At 48.2% G+C, this 20,131-nt stretch overlaps 1 protein-coding gene across 2 annotated transcripts; it reads right to left on the bottom strand.

Annotated features, from left to right (window-relative positions):
* Nucleotides 1–985: 985 nt before the first annotated feature.
* TENT5C (terminal nucleotidyltransferase 5C) lies at nt 986–18,835 on the bottom strand. Of its 2 annotated transcripts, none has more exons than XM_029228930.1 (2): nt 18,744–18,835; nt 986–2,914 (listed from the first exon to the last, which is right to left on the bottom strand). In XM_029228930.1, exon 2 carries the CDS (start codon nt 2,886–2,888, stop codon nt 1,713–1,715), a length of 1,176 nt encoding a protein of 391 aa, XP_029084763.1. In that variant the 5' UTR covers nt 2,889–2,914; nt 18,744–18,835; the 3' UTR covers nt 986–1,712. The 2 variants fall into 2 exon arrangements, with proteins under 2 accessions (XP_029084763.1, XP_029084764.1); XM_029228931.1 differs by having other exon boundaries at nt 18,717–18,829.
* Between the last annotated feature and the right edge of the window lie 1,296 nt (nt 18,836–20,131).

The following is a 20,131-nucleotide window of genomic DNA, read 5'->3' on the forward strand; positions in this document are numbered from 1 at the left end:
TTCAGAAAAAGGTACACCACTCCTTTTCTACTAAGCATTAAGGTAACTTCATTGCTTCAAGCAAGGAGAAAGCAATCACTCAGGGCTTGGGATTTTTATGGCCACAAGAGAAAGTAAAACTCAGGAGCATGGATTTAATTAAATCACTCAAGAAACTAAGCTGGCTGGCAACATGGAGTTTCTTTGCCCTTGATACCCTAAAGTGATGCTTTCTAAGAGACCCCACGAAAAGCTTCGAAACACAAAGTCCCTTACTCTACTGGGAACGCAACAGTAGCCTAGAATTCTCCCATTTGCTAAGCTTGCTTCAGACTAGAGATTAACACTGTTTGCCTTCTAAAGTGCACAGTATAAACAAGTATGGTCAATCTACCAGAGTAAGGAAGATTCTTCTTCTTCATCCTCTCAATTCTTCCCAAATACACCAGCAGGAATCCTCTTGAGGATGCCTCAGGGGCTCGGACACACACGAGGCCCCACTGATGGAAGGAGCGCCCACCTCACACGCAGCACAGGGACAGCAGGTGCGAATCTAAAGCAATTTTAAACCAGAGAACTCTGCCCGCAGGCGCGGACCATTCCACAGGTCACTCGGATCTACTGAAATCCCTGGATTTGTTTGCTGCCCAAAAAGCCTGGAGAAGGAAACCACTATTTTTGAAAAAACAAAAACAGAAATCAGCCAAAGTACTCCAGAAAACACAGCCGGTCACACTTGGAATGTGACCAAAATGGGTTTCCGATTAAAACATGGGAAGACCCTCACATCAGTTACGGCAATGACCCTAGGCTCGGCACAATTCTTAGTCTTGGGAAGAGCAAAACGAAAGTGATGAGCTGATGAGGGAAACAAAAAAGTGTCATTCAATAAGAATTCCTCACTTTTAAGAAAAGAAAAATTGAACATTCACGTTTCCTATTTACAATCCCCCACCACAAGTCTACTGGACATCATGTTGCACAGTTTATTTTGTTTTCAAGTTACATTTCAAGAAAAGGTCTTTTTTTTTTTTTTTTAATTTTTTTTTTTTTTCTCAGCAATATCTCACAACTCCTCGTGATAGCACAGCCTCTACACCATAAACCACTTCCAACCAGATAGTGATTCTCCAGCTATCGGCTTTGGTTTATTGAGGAGAGAAATCCTCAGCTCTGCTGACAGAGAATAAACATAAGCAATTTAGTCCCTTGAACAAAAATTAAGCCAGAAGAGCACCCTCATGTTTACCCTTTTCTGCGGGACTAAAATGGACACAGGAAAATAGACCATCCGCACAACTTTCACGTAAGCGTTGAGGATTCCAAGTGAGGGCCGACATCCCCGACCCTAGGCTCCAGTGAGAAGCCCAGCAGCTGGAGACTTCTACACTGCCCACGTGTTTCCCAAGCTCAACGACCGCACGGAGCTCAGACGGCCGCGTGCCGATGTTTGGAACACGGCATGTTAGTGTCTGTCTTGGAAAGATGTGGATAGGTCATAGTTCCTATAGCGTTTTCCAAAGTGGCACTGGAATAACAGGTCCCTTTAGGGTTGGCTCATGATATACTGGAGACCCATTCCAATGGGCACACAGAGAAAAAAAAAAAAAAAAGCAGAATCAGAGCTGAGTTCCCCTTTAAAAGCCAAACATCTACATCTAGAAGGAGTCTCCCCTACCTGAGAGCCCTCGCCCTACGGGGGATCCCCCTGCGGAAACCCTCGGGTCTCAAGGTTAGTTACAGGGCAGCCAGGTGGGGTAGGGCTGGCTGTAGGTGACCGGAGAGTGGGCCACGTAGTAATTGTTGAAGTTGCCGTCGCTGACGTACGGCGCGGGCTGGTAGTAACAGGTGACGGTGGTGGCATTGGGGATGATGTTCTGCTCGGCCAGCACGCGCAGGGCCAGCAGGGAGATGAGGTTCAGGGTCTGCCTGCGCTCGTGGCCCATGAGGCACACGGTGCTCTCGTTCACTACCCTGCGCAGGGTCATGAGGTAGTCGTACTTGCTCCTCTCCTCCTCAGCGAAGTGGTTCTGCAGGTAGGTCTCCAGCTTCCTCTGCTGCTCGAGGATGTCGGGGAAGTCGATGAAGAACCGGGAACACATGTAGCGCTCCAGGGTCTTGATCTCGTCCTGGTCGGTGGGCCTGAAGTCCCGCACCAGGAGGTTGCTGTACTTGAGCAGCCCCCCGCCCCGGATCTCCTCGGGGTTCTTGGTGGCGATGAGTCTGTTCTGCAGGTGGTCCAAGGCTTCCTCAAAGTCCCCGTACACGCTCTCCCCGATGACAGTGGGGTGCAGGTGCTCGGAGACGGGGTGGCTGGAGCAGTCATAGAAGAAGAGCAGGGAGTCCAGGATGATCTGGAAAGAGTCCACACTGAACTCGAACTGACGCCGGATGGAGTCCACGAATTTCAGCTCCACGTTCCGCCCGTTCTTGTTGGAGAGGGAGATCAGACTCCAGCGGTCAGTGTCCGTGCGCACCTTCACCAGCTTCTGGACGTACGCCTCCTTCAGGGTGACTGGGCTGATCCTCAGCTTGTTCACGCCCTCTGGCAGGAAGTTCAGGAGGGAGCACAGAACCACATCCCTGACCAGCTGAAACTCGGCCTCCGTGGGCAGAGCCACGTGAAAGATGAGGTCCAGGTCTTTGCAACCCAACCCGTTGTCTTTGACCAAGACGTGGCCGGCCGCGGAGCCGTTCAGCCGGACGTCCTGCACTTTGATGCCCGCCTCCTCCAGCCGGCCGCGGACTGTCTGCACGATGTCCTTCAGCGTGATCTCCAAGGTGGGGAAGTTGCCTCGTCCGTGGATGGGTACGACCTCGGTCAGGACCTCATGCAGCCGGCTCACCTGGTCCCAGGTGAGCACGCTGAAGGACACGCAGTCGCTGGTACTGGGGCTCTCCTCTGCCATCTTGGGGGGCGTTCTTGCCGGGGAAACTGAAAGAGAGGGAAGAGAAACAGAGTGAGGATTCACTTCTATGTGGCAAAGCAGCTCCAGGGACTCAGAGACGATGCTGGTTTCTCTCTGAATATCTTCCTTACTGCAAAGTGGCCGAGAGCACCTGCTGCCCGGTGCTGCTGCCGAGGATTAAGTGAGTTTAAGCGTGTTAAGAACAGTGCCCGCAGGGAGTGAGGGCAATATACACGTAAACCTACCCTACACCAAATGTGACAACTTCGGACTTTTGTTTTCTGTGGGGTTTGTTTGTTTTGCCCGTTTTGTCTGCGTGAGGGTAGGGTCGGGGGTGGAGTCTGTGTGTGAAGGGAAGCAGACAAACTTACTAAACCGAGTAACCTAAACACAACATTATTCAGTAGAGGGTCTACAGGTTTTGCTAATTTTCCTTGTTTTCCATGGAAATCACCTCTCCTGCTTTGGGCTCCCTAACTACATCCTGAGCTGGTTGATACCTCGGGACAATGCCCACACAGAACACAGGATCCACAAGAGAAGCTTCCTTCTCTTCGTGAATAGGTGGATTCTCAACCCTGGGCTTAGTCCTGCTAGAATCAAATACGCCGATATCCTCTTCACTTACGGGAGCTGTCTGCCCCGTAACAAACAATCCTGTTATCCCGGGGAGGACCAAGGAGGTGTCTGAATGACAAAATTCCTGAGTAACAAAGGGTTAGGTCAGCCAAGCAGTGGAACCGCTCTGCCCAGCAAGGAGGCCCCACACAGGATATGGAAAACCTCCTCAGGGCAGTGTGATTTTTCAACTGTATTTTGAAAAAGAATCCCTTCAGTCTACCCAAGGAGAACAAAGTTAGCACTCAGTACTAGGAGAAAAACATGTTTCTCGCACATCACCGGCTAGAACCACAAGGTTACCAAAGTAATTTTCAACTAAGTTACATTGTTCAGAAAATGAAACAACAGATTCCCTGGAAATGCTAATATGTAATAACAAAAACGGATACAGCAGAAAGTCCAGGTGCTTTGGATCCACATGGGTCACATATTAGCTAGATGGATGTAAAAGGCTGAGGTGCTGCCCTCAGACTTCGCTGCAAACAGAAAGTTTGGCCACCCCCTTCACTTTTCTGACTCGCTAGACACACAGAATCCATCCCAATGACCTGCAGCTTCACTGTTTGGAAGCAGCTGCCTTTGAAAGCACGTCCAGCATGCGTAGTCCTGGGGTTCCAACTTGGGTTTTTAGTCCTGCACTGGCGCCAGGGACCCTCGCCTTATCTATAGAGCTCAGATCAATGGGATGGTTGTCGATCCATGTTGGGGGCACCACTGGACACACCAAGACCAGCTTTCCAGGAGCTGGCCGTCAAGGAGGAGGGTGAGAACACAATGTCTCAATATGAGGCAGTGTGTCGGCGAAAGAAAACGTAATATGAAGGTAGAAGTGGTGTCAGTTGATTGGGGCGAACAGGAAGGCCACAGAGGAGTTCATTTATGGGGCGGGGACACAGCTGACAGAAAGGCAACAAGAGCTCTCAGCTGGGGTTGAGGGGCAGAAGACAGCCGAGACCTGACAAGTTGTCCAGTCCGGCCATCACGCGCCTCTTCTCAGGCCAGATCACAGGCTCCCTTTAGTATGTAGGTTAAGGGACTGAATTTGCTTAGTCGGCCATGGGAAAGTAGATCACGTGATTAAAGCACGCTCCAGGAAGGCCAATGGGGGATGGGCACTCTTCTGCTTGCTACTGAAGAATACTTGCCAAAGGGAAGGTAAACGTTTTCCTTCAAACCTGTTTGGACAGCGTTAGAAAGCCCTAGGCTATCTAGATTATCCTACCAAAGCACTTCTAAGTTAAGGATACCATGCAAAATTTGTGATGAAATACCTGATGTTTTCTGTGGCCGTCCTTTGGTTTCAAGTCTGATTTGGGACAGCAGAGATCTCTTTTTAATGTGCTCTGTATGCGCTTGGTTCTTTGTGGCCCCTTTAATGATGAGCGTAGCACACATTACGCTTGTGCCAAGTGTGTAGGGCACTACACGATTAAGTTCAAATGATTACAGAAAGGTATGGCTCCAGCTTTGTTTTGAAACACTGCTAAACTATGATTTAGTGACATAGATTTCCGCCAGGTGTGTTGATTTACCTATAAAAATACAACTTGCTTTACCCTGTGTGTCAGCTGTCAGTGTGCTTCCAAGGCTCGGGTTTCTGACGTGGGCATACGAAGTCACAGCCACAGAGGAGCTGCAATTCAATCAGTACTTGGAAAAGAAGGAACAATTAATTTTAAGAAAATCTCTAGGAAGAAACTCGATAATGTTGTAGAGGAGAATAGTTGTAGGAATCACTTTTGGCTCATGCCTTTTTTTAAGGACTTGTTAAAAAAAAAAGAAGTCATCTAAAGTCAGGACTACTCCCGCCTCTAGAACAGTAGCTGTTAACATTAGAAGCGGGACATCTAAGACCAGAGAGAATCTGAGGAAAGCTATCACTCATTCTTGGGGCGGGGGTTGGAGGGTGGGAGGTGTAGCACCTATGCATGAAAATGTTCACATATTTTTAAAATCTCTGACATTGTAGTAGATTCAAAGTTAGAATCTATTTTAGACTGAAAATTTGTAAGGTTCTAATGGGAAGAGGGGCAGGAATAGCCAGAAAAGTTATTAAACATTGGAATGATGTCTACTAGCCTCTGGTAAGAGACATTATGAAGCTACAATAACCGATAACAGCAATGATATGGGCAGGAAAAGGCAGACAAAGAGATGAAACCAAATTTTTTAAATCTAGAATGAAAATCTAGTACATAAGGGGATTTAGTGTATAAAAAGGAGGCATTCGAAATAGTAAAGGGAAATTTTTGAGACATCTGGATAGTTTTTCTAGATTTTAAAAATAAGCAAGGATGGCTCCTTAGCTTGTGCCAATCTAAGATCTAGACGGATGAATCAAAGACTTAAGTATAAAAGGATGAAACCCTAACAATACCAGAAAAACATGAAATTTATGTAAATTTACATAGAATGGGTATTCCTTTCTAAATCACACAGAAGTCGCAAAAAATTCATACATTTGCCTATATAAAAATTAAAACATCTACATGGTGAAAACACCATAAAGACGTGAGAAGACAAAACCAGGAAAATACTTGTAACATTAGACAAAGCAGTCATTTCCTTAATGAATAAGGAGCTCCTACACGTCAGGAATACTAGAACCCCAACATAAAAGAAGGGGCAAAGGACATGGACAGTGGCTCAGACACTTAACATATTCAAACTTACCTTAAGGGGTGGGCAAATTTAGACTTCAGTGTATCATTTTTCCCTATCAGATTGGCAAAGACCAAGAAGCAGACACTTCTGGTACACTGCCCGTGGGTTCTCTCTGAAGAACAACATGGGACCCTCAGTTTAAGTGGACACACTCTTTGGCATAGCAGGAAGACCACTTTGGATTTTATCCTGTGAGTATACATGCAAGTATGCGCAAGGATATTCGCTGAAGAATTATTTATAAAGCTACAAATAGTCATCGGTAAAGGAAGTTAAATGACTTGATGCATGTATACAACAGGATACAAATGCCTGCAGTTGTCCAAAAGAATGGTGGCTGCTCTATCTGTATGAATATGAAATGCTTATCAAGACTGATTAAGAAAAAGCAAGTGTGAAACTGTGTGTGTAAAAGCACAAGTCTATGCTTACACAATCAAAAATCTCTGGAAGGATATACAAGTAGTTTAGCTTACACCAAATACCACCTCTAGGCTGGGGTACAGGGTACAAAGAAGACTTATTTTATCTCTTTTGAATTTGGAACCTACATATGTATTAGTTGAAAAAGTTAAAATCTTATGAGCCATATTCCAAAATCTCTCCCCTTTGAGCCTTCTAATCTGCTACCTTGTTTAATTCCTTCAATTCCTTTCCTCCTAGCCCTCCCCACCATCCCTGTATCCACGTGCCAAAACCGAATACACTTAGAAGCTTCCCCTCCAAGCCTAAAAACCGATCTCTAGAGGGGTAGGCAGAGGAGGAGGGACAGTATTTATCTGGAATGGCTTTTAGTCAATTCTCTACTTCTGCGGTGTTTAAAAGATGATGTCCGTTGTTTATCCAAAAAAAATCCCCAAACTTTCAAAACGATGGATAAGTCATCTCACCTAGTGTCATTCTATGTTTAGTATCCAAAAATGTTTTCTGTAGTTTTACAAGAATTACTATTTCTCATTTCAGACGTATTACAGCTACCCTCATGGTGCTGTTGGTTACTGGCTACAAGGTGCAAGAACCTTAATAAATGCAGTAAACACTTTTTCAGGAACCTAAGATGCCTATAGTTGGCATCTTCCATGTCAACAACTTCTGACACATATATGAATAATGGAGTTAACTCTTAGAAAAAAGTAGTCTATATAAAAGCACAGTGCAGAACATGTGCCTAGTCCATGGTATAGTTTTTAATTCTCCCAATTTACTGTGACTTAGATCTGGAGCAGCTCTCGAAGCTGCCGAAGGCTCAAATTGAGGCTGAGTTATATTTGTTGTTCAGCTTATTAGAAGAGCCCAACATAAGTTATCGGTGCCTATTAGAAATGAATCCTTTGTTTTCCCTCACCCATCCAAACAATTTCAAATATCAAAAGTACATTTACAGGTTACTTAGACAAACGTGGTATTACCAGAATAAATCCAGGTCATAGGCCCTTAGTGCTTAGATAACACACCAGAGCTTCGTGTAACGGTTTTAGTTTTAATTAACCACTTGAGATCAACATTGATATAATCCGCATATAAAAGAATCACTTGAAACACACAGTCTCAATTCATGAAAGGCTCTGGTTAAAGGCAAATTCTAATTAGCAGAATTAACGAAATAGTAACTAGAAAAAAAATTAACTTGCAGCCTGGTAAATTCAGACTAAAGTGTTTGATTTCCCTTTACTTGTCTGAGAAGCAGATGCATTGTATTTTGCACTAGAAACTGAGAAAGGTGGGGACTATGATTTCTCACTGATTTGAAAATTCAGGCACCTTTTTTACAAGTGAGGACGACGAGCTGCCTCCTCTGTTTAAGCTACTTAATCTTCTAAAAAGTCTGACTTGTGATGAATGACTATCTCAGGTTCCCCTGAATTCCCTTTTCTTTTAGCATCTGGCTGCAGCAGAAGGATAAAATACACACACGAGTGGAAAACAAGTTTGTAGAGATGGCAGCAAAAGGTGAGAGGAAAAGACGAACTAAGCCCAAAGAGTAAACCAAGCTCCCTGAGCACACTAACTTTCCTTTGTTTCCCACTGCCTGGCACACTCAGGGCAGGCTGATCTGAAAACCAGTTTGAGCCCTCATTGAAAAGAGAAAAAAAAAAAAAAAAAAAAAAGTTATTTCTACTGCTGCTCCCTGCCTTATCTAGATCCCAGAAACATGAGTGACAGAGGCTACGAGAGCACGAGGGGACTCCGGGTAGGCAAGAGGACAGGCAGATGGACAGGTTGGAGATGAACGCTAAGAGCACTTGTAATACGTCTAGGCCTTATGGACAAGGGCTTGGGTCAAATCAACACTGATTTGTTTGTGCCTGGCCTTAGTTGTAGAAATGCCCAGAGTCTCCTTGGCATGTGTGGAGACGGACATCCATGAAGTTAAAGACGGTATATATTTAAGCCTAGGCCTGTGACATCTGACATGGAAGCTCCAGAAGGTTTCATGGAAATGCTGCAGTGTGAAAGAGGCGCTCCCAGCTATGGCAGCCCATCTAGCCCACAGACAACTGAACGGCACCCTCCCCTGACCCTGCCGTGGGCTTCAGAACACAAAAGAAACTCAAACACGTTACAGCATTCCTTTGATGACAATGTGCTGTTAACCGGATGTTACCCCAATGGCCTCGATCTTCCTAGTGACCCTTTCCAGCTCAGGGTCAGAGACCCAGCCATGCACGGTGGACTGACTGGTGACAGACTCCAAGGGAGGTGTGTATGGGGCACAAAGACCCCTGCCGTCCCCGGCTCCTGGCCCGGGGGGGACCCATGTGCCCGTGGCTGCGATCTCCCACACAAACTCTTCTCCTCCGTGTACAACTGAGGGCACTTTAAGCAAAAACAAACGACTTCCTTGCCTATAGAAGCTTAGAGAATTTAAGCAGAAGTGAAAGTAGATGGCAACACTCGTCATAACATCCCATCCCACCTCTTCCTTCATCTAGCTGACGGAATGGAAACCACAGCTCTGGGCCTATTTCTTTTTCTCCTATAAAATGAAGGTGTAGAGGTGTGTGGGCAAGCAGGCAGAAGAGCACTCAGTACAAGGCGCTTCACGTCCACTCCCATTCATCCCCACAAGCACTCTGAGGAAGCGACAACTGTCCCTTTTACACAAAGAATAAGGATCAGGAAAGATTCAGCAAATTGACCCCAGATCCTCAGCTCTGGACCTAATGTTATGACTCTTGGAACTGGAAACAACTTCCACCGAGGTCAAGTTCTGCCACTGGTGGGCGGCAGCGGGGGAGAAGGCAATAAGCTCTTAAGCTACAAACCCACACGTACACTGGGATGACCAGAGCTCACTGCTACCAAAGCGATCTTTTCTAAAACAGAAATTGTACTGGTCTTATCCAAAAAAAAAGGAGCTACCTTCTGCCAACTATACGACTGCGACGCCTTATCTTCCCATCGGCCCTTATCCCCAATGTACACGCTGAAGACAGCAAAGCTTCAGTCAACCAGCCTTTACTGCCTGCTTGAGTGCAGGCTCTTCCTGTAGAGACGGCCACAGCCAGGGGACACCAAGTGTGACCAGATGTTTGGCCAGGTGCCCTATGAGCCACCAAACTATTTGACAGTGTCCCAAACAGGCGGCGAAACAGTGCTGTAAGTTCATCTGGATCAACCCATCCGGTTCCTACAACAAGCCTGTACGGGAGATACTATTTCCCTACTTTCACAGGTGGGGAAACTGGAGAACATAGAGGATACACACGTTGTTAACTGTCCAAGGACGCACTGCTGGGAAGTGGCAGAAATGGGACTTAGGAGGCTTCCTAGGTGGCAGGCAGCTTTGGTATCCGTGTTGGGGTGAGGGCAGGGCTTTGAAGGTAAGCTGGTTGTTCAGGTAGTTGTAGGAAGGAGATAGCAATAAGAAGGAAAAAGAGAAGAAAGGTATGAAGCTTTGTTATCAGAGGGTGGGAAAGAAGTTGGCTAGAAGTGTTAAGGCCCCCTGCGTGGAGTAAGGCCACACGGCAAGTGCCGCAAGCAAGGCAGAAGCATTTAGAATGAAAGTAACTAACAACTGTCAGTACAGAAACTCTCTCCCTCAAAACCATCATGGATTTCGGGGTGTGTCCAGCCCGATGGGAGCCACCAGAATGAACATAATTAAGTGTAGTCATGCGAATGTTTGTTGTAAAGGAACAATGGCTGAAAGATGAAGGCCTAGGATCCTCATTTCTGAGGAAGCTCCAGGATACCAGCCAGGTTGGGAGGCAGTGGTGATTTCAGAGAAAGCAAGTCCTGAAGGGAGAGAGAAGCCAGGAGTGGAAGGAGCTGGGATAGTCAGCTTACTGGGCAAGCATTAAGAGGAAAAAATAATAGCACAGGAGAGAGCTTTTAGGAATGGGCTGATCCTGGTCTGGACCTGCAACTAAGGCACATGCCCTGCTCACAGAATAAAGGAACAGCTGCTGGGAGTCACTCTGGTGGCTGGAAGATCAGGATTGTGAATCTGCGGATGAAGCAACAGAACAAGACACTCCCTGCAGACAAGACGGTAACTTTATCAGATCCAAGAACAAATAACCCAACGGGAGCTGCAGAGAGAAGGTAGGTAGATTGGCAAGAAGTGATCAGGACCCCAAGGGCTGGCACAGGAAGGAGAGCTGGAACAGACTTGAAACAGAAACAGCCTGGAACAGACTGACAAAGGCCTGCACGTTGAACCTAAGACTGGACACCTGCCCCTTTTCCCACCTGTGTGCAGTCTGACCCCTGAGATCCTTTCACCCTCGAGAGAGAGCCAGGGACTTGGAATGACCACGGACTTGATATATGCTGCAGCAGATAAGGGGGCAAAAAGGAGAAAAAACAGGGTCAACAGGGATTCAGCCTTCTGCAGAGAAATCCTCCCTTACTCCTTGAATTCCTAGGGAGGTGAAGGTCAAAGTCACCTAGGACCAGAGGGAAGCCTGAGGAAGCCTTTTGTCTGCCAGCTGCCAGCCCCTCGGCAGGGCCCCCGGCCCACCACCTGGGAGGAGGCCACATTCTAGAGACTCTCCCCGCTGCCCCCAAACACACTACGAAGTCACAGATAACTGAGACGCACACCTGTGGTTCATGTACCTGAATAAGAATTTCCATTAGTAGACAGCCCAAAGCAACAGAACCAGATAAAATAATGCCTTGCTTATTAAAAGGACAAGAAAATTTATCCTTTGTTAACTTTTTACAAGAAGTTATGCTTACAGCTGCTCACTCAAACACCCACAAACACACTCTACCTCAGTCCAAAGATATAAGTGCCCCATGCCACAAAGCTGCGCCTGGGGAAAACTGCTCTCGTCAGTGACACAACAAACCCCGCAGGTGGTCTTTTCTCACTCAGCTCCAGCACATGCAGCCAGAGGCCTCAACCTATTTTCTCAGGGTTATCAGCATCCTCCTAGCCATTCAGCACTGATGTGTACTGGAGTCTAAAAATTTGGTTCAATTCCCACAGCAACAGGGATGCTGCCTGAGCCAAAGGCAAAGAGTGTCCCAGACGGAAGCAGAAGCGGGAAGAGAGGCCAGTGCCCCGTCGCTCTGCCCAGGCTTTCCCAGTGGGAGGGCCCTCACAAGCGCTCCCTCCCCACTGATGCCAACATACAGTCTTCACGGTTATCAATGCCTGGGCCCCATCCACAGACACCCCGCCCTGAGACGACTCCAAACAGAAAGCTCTTTCCTGTCTTTCAAAATAGGACGCTTAAGTAAGTGTGGTTGGAGAGATAACGCTGGAAGAACTCATGCCGCGGCAGCAAAACAACGTGAGACAGAACAAAAACACTGTCCCGGATGTTGTAACAGGGACACCACAGAAGTTCAAGTGCTTAAAGGAATACCCTGAATCGTTGCAAATGTAAGTATTAACAAGGTCAGAACACAGATATCTCTGGATGGGAGAGAGGCATAGAAGCCTTGATTTTTCCAAGGTGTCAGCATGATTAAGTGCTACATACTCAACTTCAACTGGAAATAATCCTTGTTGCTCCTGGGTACCTCCCTCCCTCCTACCAAATGCCTGTTTCTAAGGCAGAGATGTTACTAGTCTGAACTCATTTAAAGAGATCCCCAGAGCTGGCCCTACAGTTTTAGAGACTGACTAGGCTGAGGAAAATAGGACAATTCCTAGGAGACTTTACTGTAAAGATGAACAAGTTTACATACAATCCATAGGGTTTAAGGGCTGACAGCCTCCAGGTTTTTATCAAGGGCTGTGTCCACAAACTAATTTACCATCTAACTTTCTAGTTCAGAGCTTTGAACTGTTGTTAGTTGTCCAAAATGAGGACCTCAGTCAGCTAAAAGCCCCACCTCATCACCAGCAGCAACCCGTGGGCCTTATCAGGAAAGAGACAAGTGCTCTCAGTTGCTCAAATGTAGCATTTCTCCTACTTTGGACACATACCCCCCTTTATGGATACCTAAGCATGAGCTGCCTCCATTTCAGTGAGGATGCTAATCACACATACAGTTCCACCCCAGTTTTAGTTTTGCATAGATCCTTCCCTGCAGAGTTAACTTTCGTATAGCAGGTACCTGACCTCCAGGTACTGAGCATGGTGGCAGCCCAAGTGAACATCACCAGGCTCAGTGGTCCTTCTGACATCATCATAAATACTGCTAAGAACAGAAATCGGGGGAGAAGGGCAGGGGAAGGGGGGAAGGAGTGGAGGGGTAGGATTAAAGTGAAGGAGCAAGGCCATGGAGTGGTAGCTATTTCTGCACCAACCGCACATGAGGAGGCCAGACCACCTTGTCTTTGGTGTCTTCACCTGTGTGAGCCGTACAAGCCATGCATGTGGCTCACTGGGATGCTTGTCATCAAATTAGCATTTACCAAGTCACGTGCTGCTGTTACCAGGCATCTTGTGGACACCTTTTACATGAAAGTTATTTTCTCTACCATTTTCAAATTTTAATTGTCGATAAATTGTTAGGGTCCTGGTCCCCTGCCAATCTCAGAAGATTTTATCTTCAGTTCTTCGAAATTCTATTACTACCTTATGATTATTCTCTAAGAAACTATAGACAAACAAGAGAACAAGCACTGGACTAGGACTCAAACATCCTGTGTTTCAGTGTCAGGTCTGACTCACACAGTGAATGATTATCAGCAAGGGGGCCACAACGACTGAGCTTCCTTTCGTTCTTTCAGATATCTGAGTACCTACAACATTCCAAGCACTGTTCTAGGAGCTTACGGTCTATCGGGAAGCAAGAGACCAAGATCTCTGCCCCTGCAGAGCTTAGATCCTATAGATCCTAGCTCACACTCTTCCTCCAAAACCTTGTGTTATTAACTCTTGCCTCCTACACGAGGAGAATCAGGATTTAACAGTGAAACATTTTTGCAGATGGTCTAGATCTGTGCCACCCAATAATGTATCCACAAGCTGTTGGGTGCCTGAAATGGGACAAGTCCAAATTGAGATGTGCTGTGAACATAAAATACACACTGGATTTTGAGGATTCCGTACGAGGGGGAAAAAAGTAAAATAACTCATTAATATTTTTATATTGATTACAAATTGAAAAGGTAGTATTTGACATGATGGGTTAAACAGAATTATGTTCACCTGCTTATTTTTACTTTTTAATGTGACTACTAGAAACTTAATTGTGACTCGTATTTCTACTGTCCTTCTTACAGTGAAGAAACTGAAGAGGTAGAACCTAAAGAAAGAGGCAGTGGTGCTTCCAGGACCAGAACCCAGGTGTCCTCACAACTAAAGCAGCCTCAGAAGCAGGGAGGGGGTAAGGATGAAGACAACAAAGGGTCTGGGCAAGGGAGATAGCAGCTGCGCCAGTGCCCCACCCAGCACCCCCAGGGCCAGCACCTGGACACACGGCAGGTGCCCAGTTCGCACCCACTTCATCTCTGCATGTGGGTCAGCAACCTTCCCAGGACTGGCCAAGCCCACACAGAGTCAGCCGGCTGCGGTGGTCCTGATGCCCACCTCCTCAGCCGTCACAGGTCAGGGATAAACAGGGTGTGTCTGGAGAATAAGGGGTAGCCAGCCAGGCGAGGTAGAGGATTACCCCTTCTCCCATCCTAGTAAGGGCTATGCAAGGTGAGAGGAGCTTATGACAACACGACAGGGTGGGAGCAGTTCAAGATTCATGGATAATTTTCTTCTCAAAATGTGTTTACAGGGAGCAAATCGAGAGACAGATATGGAACTTTTTGCGCTCATCCAATTTAAGGTAAGGTTTGAAAAAAACTAGAAAATAAGGTACAAGGTAGAACTGTAAAGAAGTACTGATGAGAAGAGGTGTGGGATAAGGGGATCCCCAGATGGGGTAAGATCAGATGCCTCTGAGAAGGGTCCAAAGCTGGATTAAAATAAAGTTTGGTGAGGAAGAAGGAGCATTAACTTGCTCAAATATTTGAGTGTGTATTCCATGAGGCAAGGAAGGTCAATTAGGAAGGGAGGTCAGGAAAGAATAGAAGGTCAGAAAGGTACAGGTCCTCAAAGGAGCGCATCTTCTAGAGGGAGGGGCAGTTCCCGTGAGTTCTTAAGGTGTTTGTCGGAGGTACCGGGACGGAGAGCTGGCCAGAGACAGGGAGAGGCGCTGGGCTAGAGCTCTCACGGAGCTGCTGTCTGCAGCCCTAAACCAGGTCAGCGATGGCAGCGGGAAACAAAAAGTTAAAAAGAGAAAGACTCAGCAGAACAAGCACCCAAGTGAATGTGGAGAGAGAGAGGCTGAGTCCGCGTTGAGAGGCTGTGCTGGGGTGGATGGGCAGGGGGAAGGGCTCGAAGGGGGCGGGTCTGGAGCTCAGCCTGAGGGGTTTCAGCTGTTGGCCAATTAGTCGTCACTGCTCCTCGCTCCAAACCTACACCAGAGGCCTCCGTTTTTAAAAAGGCCCCGAAGCCACTCAGCATTCTGGGCCCGGAGCTTGCGATCCAAAAACGTGTGCCAGCACCTTGGCCCATCAGGACGCCATCTCCTGAAGTGTGCTTCCCTCTCTGAGAGGAATGGCAGTCGGATGCCAGCAGAGCACTGGATCCAGTTAACAGGCACACCTTCTGAGTGCCAGGTCCTGCACTGGGCATTCAGCAATGAGCACAGACCCCTGCCTTCCTGGGGCTCACAGGCCAGCGGCTGCAACAAACCGGCAAAACCCAAGTGCCTCAAGGACATTCTGAGGTGGACCCAGCTCCTCTTGCATCCAGAGCATTTCCACAGGCCTTTTCACATACCATCCCCTTGGCCTGCTTGGCACCTGGCACAAACTACTACCTAGGAAGCACTTAACCACTTACAGACTCAGTCACTGTTATCCAAGAAATAAACACTTTACACAGTTGGGTGACCAAGACTCCCAAAGGCTCTGAGACTAAATAACATCCTACACAGAGAGTTGCTTAACATCAGCAATTATTTCTTCACATTAGTTTTTCCCTATTGTTCCAAGAGGTTCTGCAAATAGTTCTAGAACAGGCTACAGGGCCCAGCTGTACAAAATCTATTAATTCTAAACAATTCATAAGGCTTCCTTATACAGTTGGGCTACACAAAGATGCTTCCTCTAAACCATTTAAATTCCAAATATAAGCTTCCTTATTAATGCATGTAGTGAAAGGATAAAAACGTTTGAAACCAGAAGTTCCAGAAGCATCACAAGAGATCAGCACTACTGCTGTACCCAAGTGGCTTTAAACACATGAACATTTCTTTAAACACAGAGGAGTCTGCTTCATCATAATACTGCTTATGCCCATTTATTTAACATGTTACAGTCAAAACACCAAGATGGCAGAAAGCATTTTTCTATATCGCCTTGTTTACCTCAGTGACAACACATAAAAGCAATGGACCTTATCTAACCAGAGTAATGTTTTATCCCAAGTAACACCTCAGACTCTGCATTGCTTCCCCTTAAACCCCGCCCCACCCCACCCCCCAATAACAACAACAACAGATACACCCCAGAGCCCCGTGTGAGACCGAGAAACCCAAACACAACATCACAAGTTTAACTTAACTCATGAAACTAGTCCCGGGCATCCACAAGATGTTTTCTCGGCAACACAAAAAGGGTTTACCACGTCTGTTCGCTGCTTTTGGCTTGTCATTCTTTAGTGACTGACACCATGCACACAACATATCAAAGATGAAAATGAAGACAGGGTACTACTTAGTTGAGCAGTTGAAAAAATAATGGCATTTTCTAATTTTGTATCGAATGTGCCCAGTTTCTGGCACTGGGAGAACAAGGACGCTACAGTCCACTCTAAGTTATCTTTACTGCTGGGCAGTTCCTTGGACTCTCAGAAGTGTGAGGACTTCTCTGTTCTGATGGGCAGTGCATGACGTGCACAATCTGGCCTGGCCTTGAACACTGGGGGACGCAGGCTCAGTGCGGCACTGAGAGGTGGGGCAGGGGAGCTTCTGCAACTCAGGATGTGATTTTGGTGGCTACTTGTACGCACAGGAGAGCTGAGCACATTAGTAGGCAGAGCCATAGGTGCTCAACCAAATCACGGTCATTCTGACAAACAGGCCAAACGCCAGTCCTTTCCTTCAGTTACCCCAACTTAATCTCTGGATACAAGGCAGGTATTGTGGAAGAAATTCAACATAAAAAGTGCTGCTGTTTGCTCTGTGGAGACACACTAACTTATGAAATTAGGGACCTTTGTTTGGGGTAACAATTTAGAGGCCTTCTGGCAGAAAAAAAGTTTTTTTTCATTTTGAGGTTAAATTTACCCACAGCTACCTGAAAAATTATATATAATATACCAAAATCTGCTTTCTAAAAACTCTTTATTGAGAATAAATGGACTCTAAAGATGTGGGTATACCTTAAGACACAAGGTTTCAGTTATCTCAAGTAAACCCTTGACTCCAGAGATACTAAGCTCTCCATCTTCGCAAACAAGAATGTCAAAGGGCAGAACCCCTGCTGGTCCAGCTCAGAGCTTCCCTGAAAGGGAAGAGAAAAGTCAGCGTTCTCTAGTCCCCACCCCAACCCCTTTGATGGCAGGGTCTCACTCCCCCAGTAACACCTCTGGGGGTTTAAGAAGGCACAGTTCCTGGTAAGCGCTCCTACCACCCTGACGGCTGCCTGGCTTGCTTCCCTGCCAAGTTACTCACGTTGAAAAGTTAGTGTAGCCAACAACGGCCACTCACATCCCCCCTGCAGGGCAGCTGGGCCAAGCCAGAAGTCTACTTCAGGAGGATTTAATAATCTTCACTTTATTTCCTGGGGAGGTTCAGGCTCCCAACCCACCTACCAAATATCCTGAATACCAACTGTCACAATACAAATGATTACAAAGTCTTTATAAGCGCTTACTGTAATAAGTGCACTTGAAGAGTCCACGGTTTGCATAACTCCATAACAGATAAACAAACGTTAAAAGGCAGCAGGTCCCTACTTAAGACAAAGATTTAGTCAGCCCTGCAGAAGTCTTCCTCCGGACAAAAAAAAAAGGGGGTGGGGAGCGGAAGGGGACCGAGCTGATCCTTCCCGCGGGGTCCAGCCCTAATATTCGGTTCTAGTGAGCCCTGCTCAAGTCGCGTTCTCCAGAGAAACTCGCCAGGCATCTCCACGGAAGTCCTCCCTTCCTTCGAGGTAGCGTCGTTTTGTTTTCTCCGAGCGTTCTGCGTTTAGGTGTACAGGCTACCAACCTGTGCTCGTCAGGTTCGTCCCCCTCCTCCGACTCCCTCCCACCGCCGCGATCTGGACTGCGACACCTCCCGGGCACCGTGCCTCTAAGCCGCCCGCGGCCCCGCTAGCCGACTCCACTTAACGGCCGTGGCTTTCAGACTACAGGTTAAGCAAGTTTCACTCCTCAAAGGGGAGGAACCAGGTCACCGACGCAGTATTCCTGAGAAGTTTCCGAGAGGAGCGCAGCGCACGAGTCACTCGCTTGGATCACTTTGCGGCTCTCGGTGTCCCCAGTCTAGTGCGAGTGCAGGAAAAGTTAGGGATCTCCGCCCTCTCCTCAAAACCCCGGCCCAGGTTCCGAGCCTGGGGACCACCCCTCCCCTCCCCGGCCAGATGCAGCCCCTGACCGCCGCGTCTCCAACTGCGCCTTCCGAAACCGCCGCCGTCGAATTTGCGCCCGGCCGACCGGCCGAGGTGTGCGCGCCAGCGGGAGCGCCGGGGCGAGCCCGAGAGACCGCACGCAAGGCAGGGGTGGGGCGGGCGCCGTCGGACCCGGGGAAGGTGCTGAAGGCCCCCATCACACACTCTTCGGCCGCCCGGCCCGCGCCCGGCCAAAGCGCAGCCTGCGCGATGCGCGGAGCAGGAACTCGCTGAAGTTTGCCAGCCCCGGCCGAAGTCTCTGGAAAGTTGTAGCTCCCTCTCGGAGCGTCTCGCCTGGCCCTCGGGGGCGGGCTGTTTAGGGGGCGGGGGTGACGTCGCGGGGGCTGGAGGGGAAGGGAGCACAGGGGCCCGGCACCTGTCCGCACCTCCCCTCTGGCCGCCGTGCCCCCACCAGGCTTGGAGAAGACTGGAGCTCCGCTCGGCCGGGGCAGATTTCCCAACCCCCCCCCCCCCCCCCCCCGAGGGCAGAACTCGCGGCTCTCCGGAACCGCGCATCCTCGCACCTTTAGAGGAGGGGGCCGTGGACTCACCCGGGCGGCAGCGGAGGAGACCACAGATGCAGGTCCTTGGCGTGGGCAGCCCCCAACAGGAGCGGCGCGGTCACTACGGCCCCCAGGCAGCGGCACAGAGTGAACCGTCCTGCCGCCGCCCCCTCCGCTCTTAAACGACCTGACCACGCCCCCGCCCGCCACGACCGCCCCAAACCCCGCCCCTTAGCCTGCCCTCCCGGGGGAGCGAGGGGCGGGGCGGGGCGGAGCCGTCGCCCAAGGGATCCTTCCGCCTGGGCGCTGACGGCGAGGGCAGGGCGAAAGGTGCCCTCTGATTGGCTCCTCGGGTGAATGGTTGCCGAGAGACGAGTAAATCTTCGGCGGCTAGAAGGGGCCGGGGTGCCAAAGGGAGTAGCACTACGCAGGCGCAATAGAGAGGGGCTGCGTCGACACCCCCTTAACTTTGGAGCTGCTGGGACTCCCTTCCTTTCTGCTTTTCACTACGCTCTTTTCTGCCATTCCTGTCACATAACTTCTCCACCACCCTCCACATCCCGCCCAAGTTTTTCCCGTCTCTATTCCGCTCCCGCGCAGGCCTGTTTTTCTTTTGCTTCTCTGGGGATTTTCGCTTTAGTTCTCTCTCCAGGAGTGGGGAGTGAAACCTCCAAGCCTACCTCCGACGTGTGTTTTGAAGTCGGAAAAAACTTTTGGTTTCTGAGCGGGTCGAGCCTTCCTGATTCCCCAAACAAATTGGCTGGAGGTCATTGGGGAAAGGGCAAGCACAGTTGGTTCTCCGGCGTAGTTACCACCTGTGTGCAGTTAGTGGGACTAAGAGCCGTGAGGAATCCATCTCCAAGGCTGGCAACCGTGACAGCTTCAGCCCGACTCGGAATGTCACAGAGCTCAGTTGTGTATGTTATACAAGATGCAGGCGGGGCTTGGACACCGTCCAATCACTCCATAGCAAATGGTTTCGAGTCCTGGTTCTAAATTCAGATTAACCTGGGTTGGAATCTACATTCACCACCTAACTAACTGTAAGGCCTTGGGCAAGTAACTTAACCAACCCTTCATAAGTCTCTGTTTCCTCACCTGTACGGTGGGACTAAAAATGGAACAGCTTTTTAGGGTTATATAAGTAATAAGAAAATGGAAAGCTATTAGTGCAGTGCCTGATATAAAGTGTGTGGTGACTGTTATTTATATCAAGTTGTAGTTGTTATTATTTATCAATAAACGTTTATTGAGCTTGTAGTGATCTTCTATTAGGTTGTGGGAGGAAAGATTACTTCCTAGATGAAGTATTTCTCCACCCAGCCCTTTCCATCCCTGCTTGAAATAAATGTTCTCAATGTCTGCCAGGATAGAGTTCTCAAGTATATGCCTTCCCTGGGGAGAGGGAGGTCCCCTGGAATATTAATGAGATAGGA

Source organism: Monodon monoceros, unplaced genomic scaffold (genome assembly GCF_005190385.1).
Source record: "Monodon monoceros isolate NGI ecotype Baffin Bay Population unplaced genomic scaffold, NGI_Narwhal_1 Super_Scaffold_18, whole genome shotgun sequence".
Taxonomy (NCBI): domain Eukaryota; kingdom Metazoa; phylum Chordata; class Mammalia; order Artiodactyla; family Monodontidae; genus Monodon; species Monodon monoceros.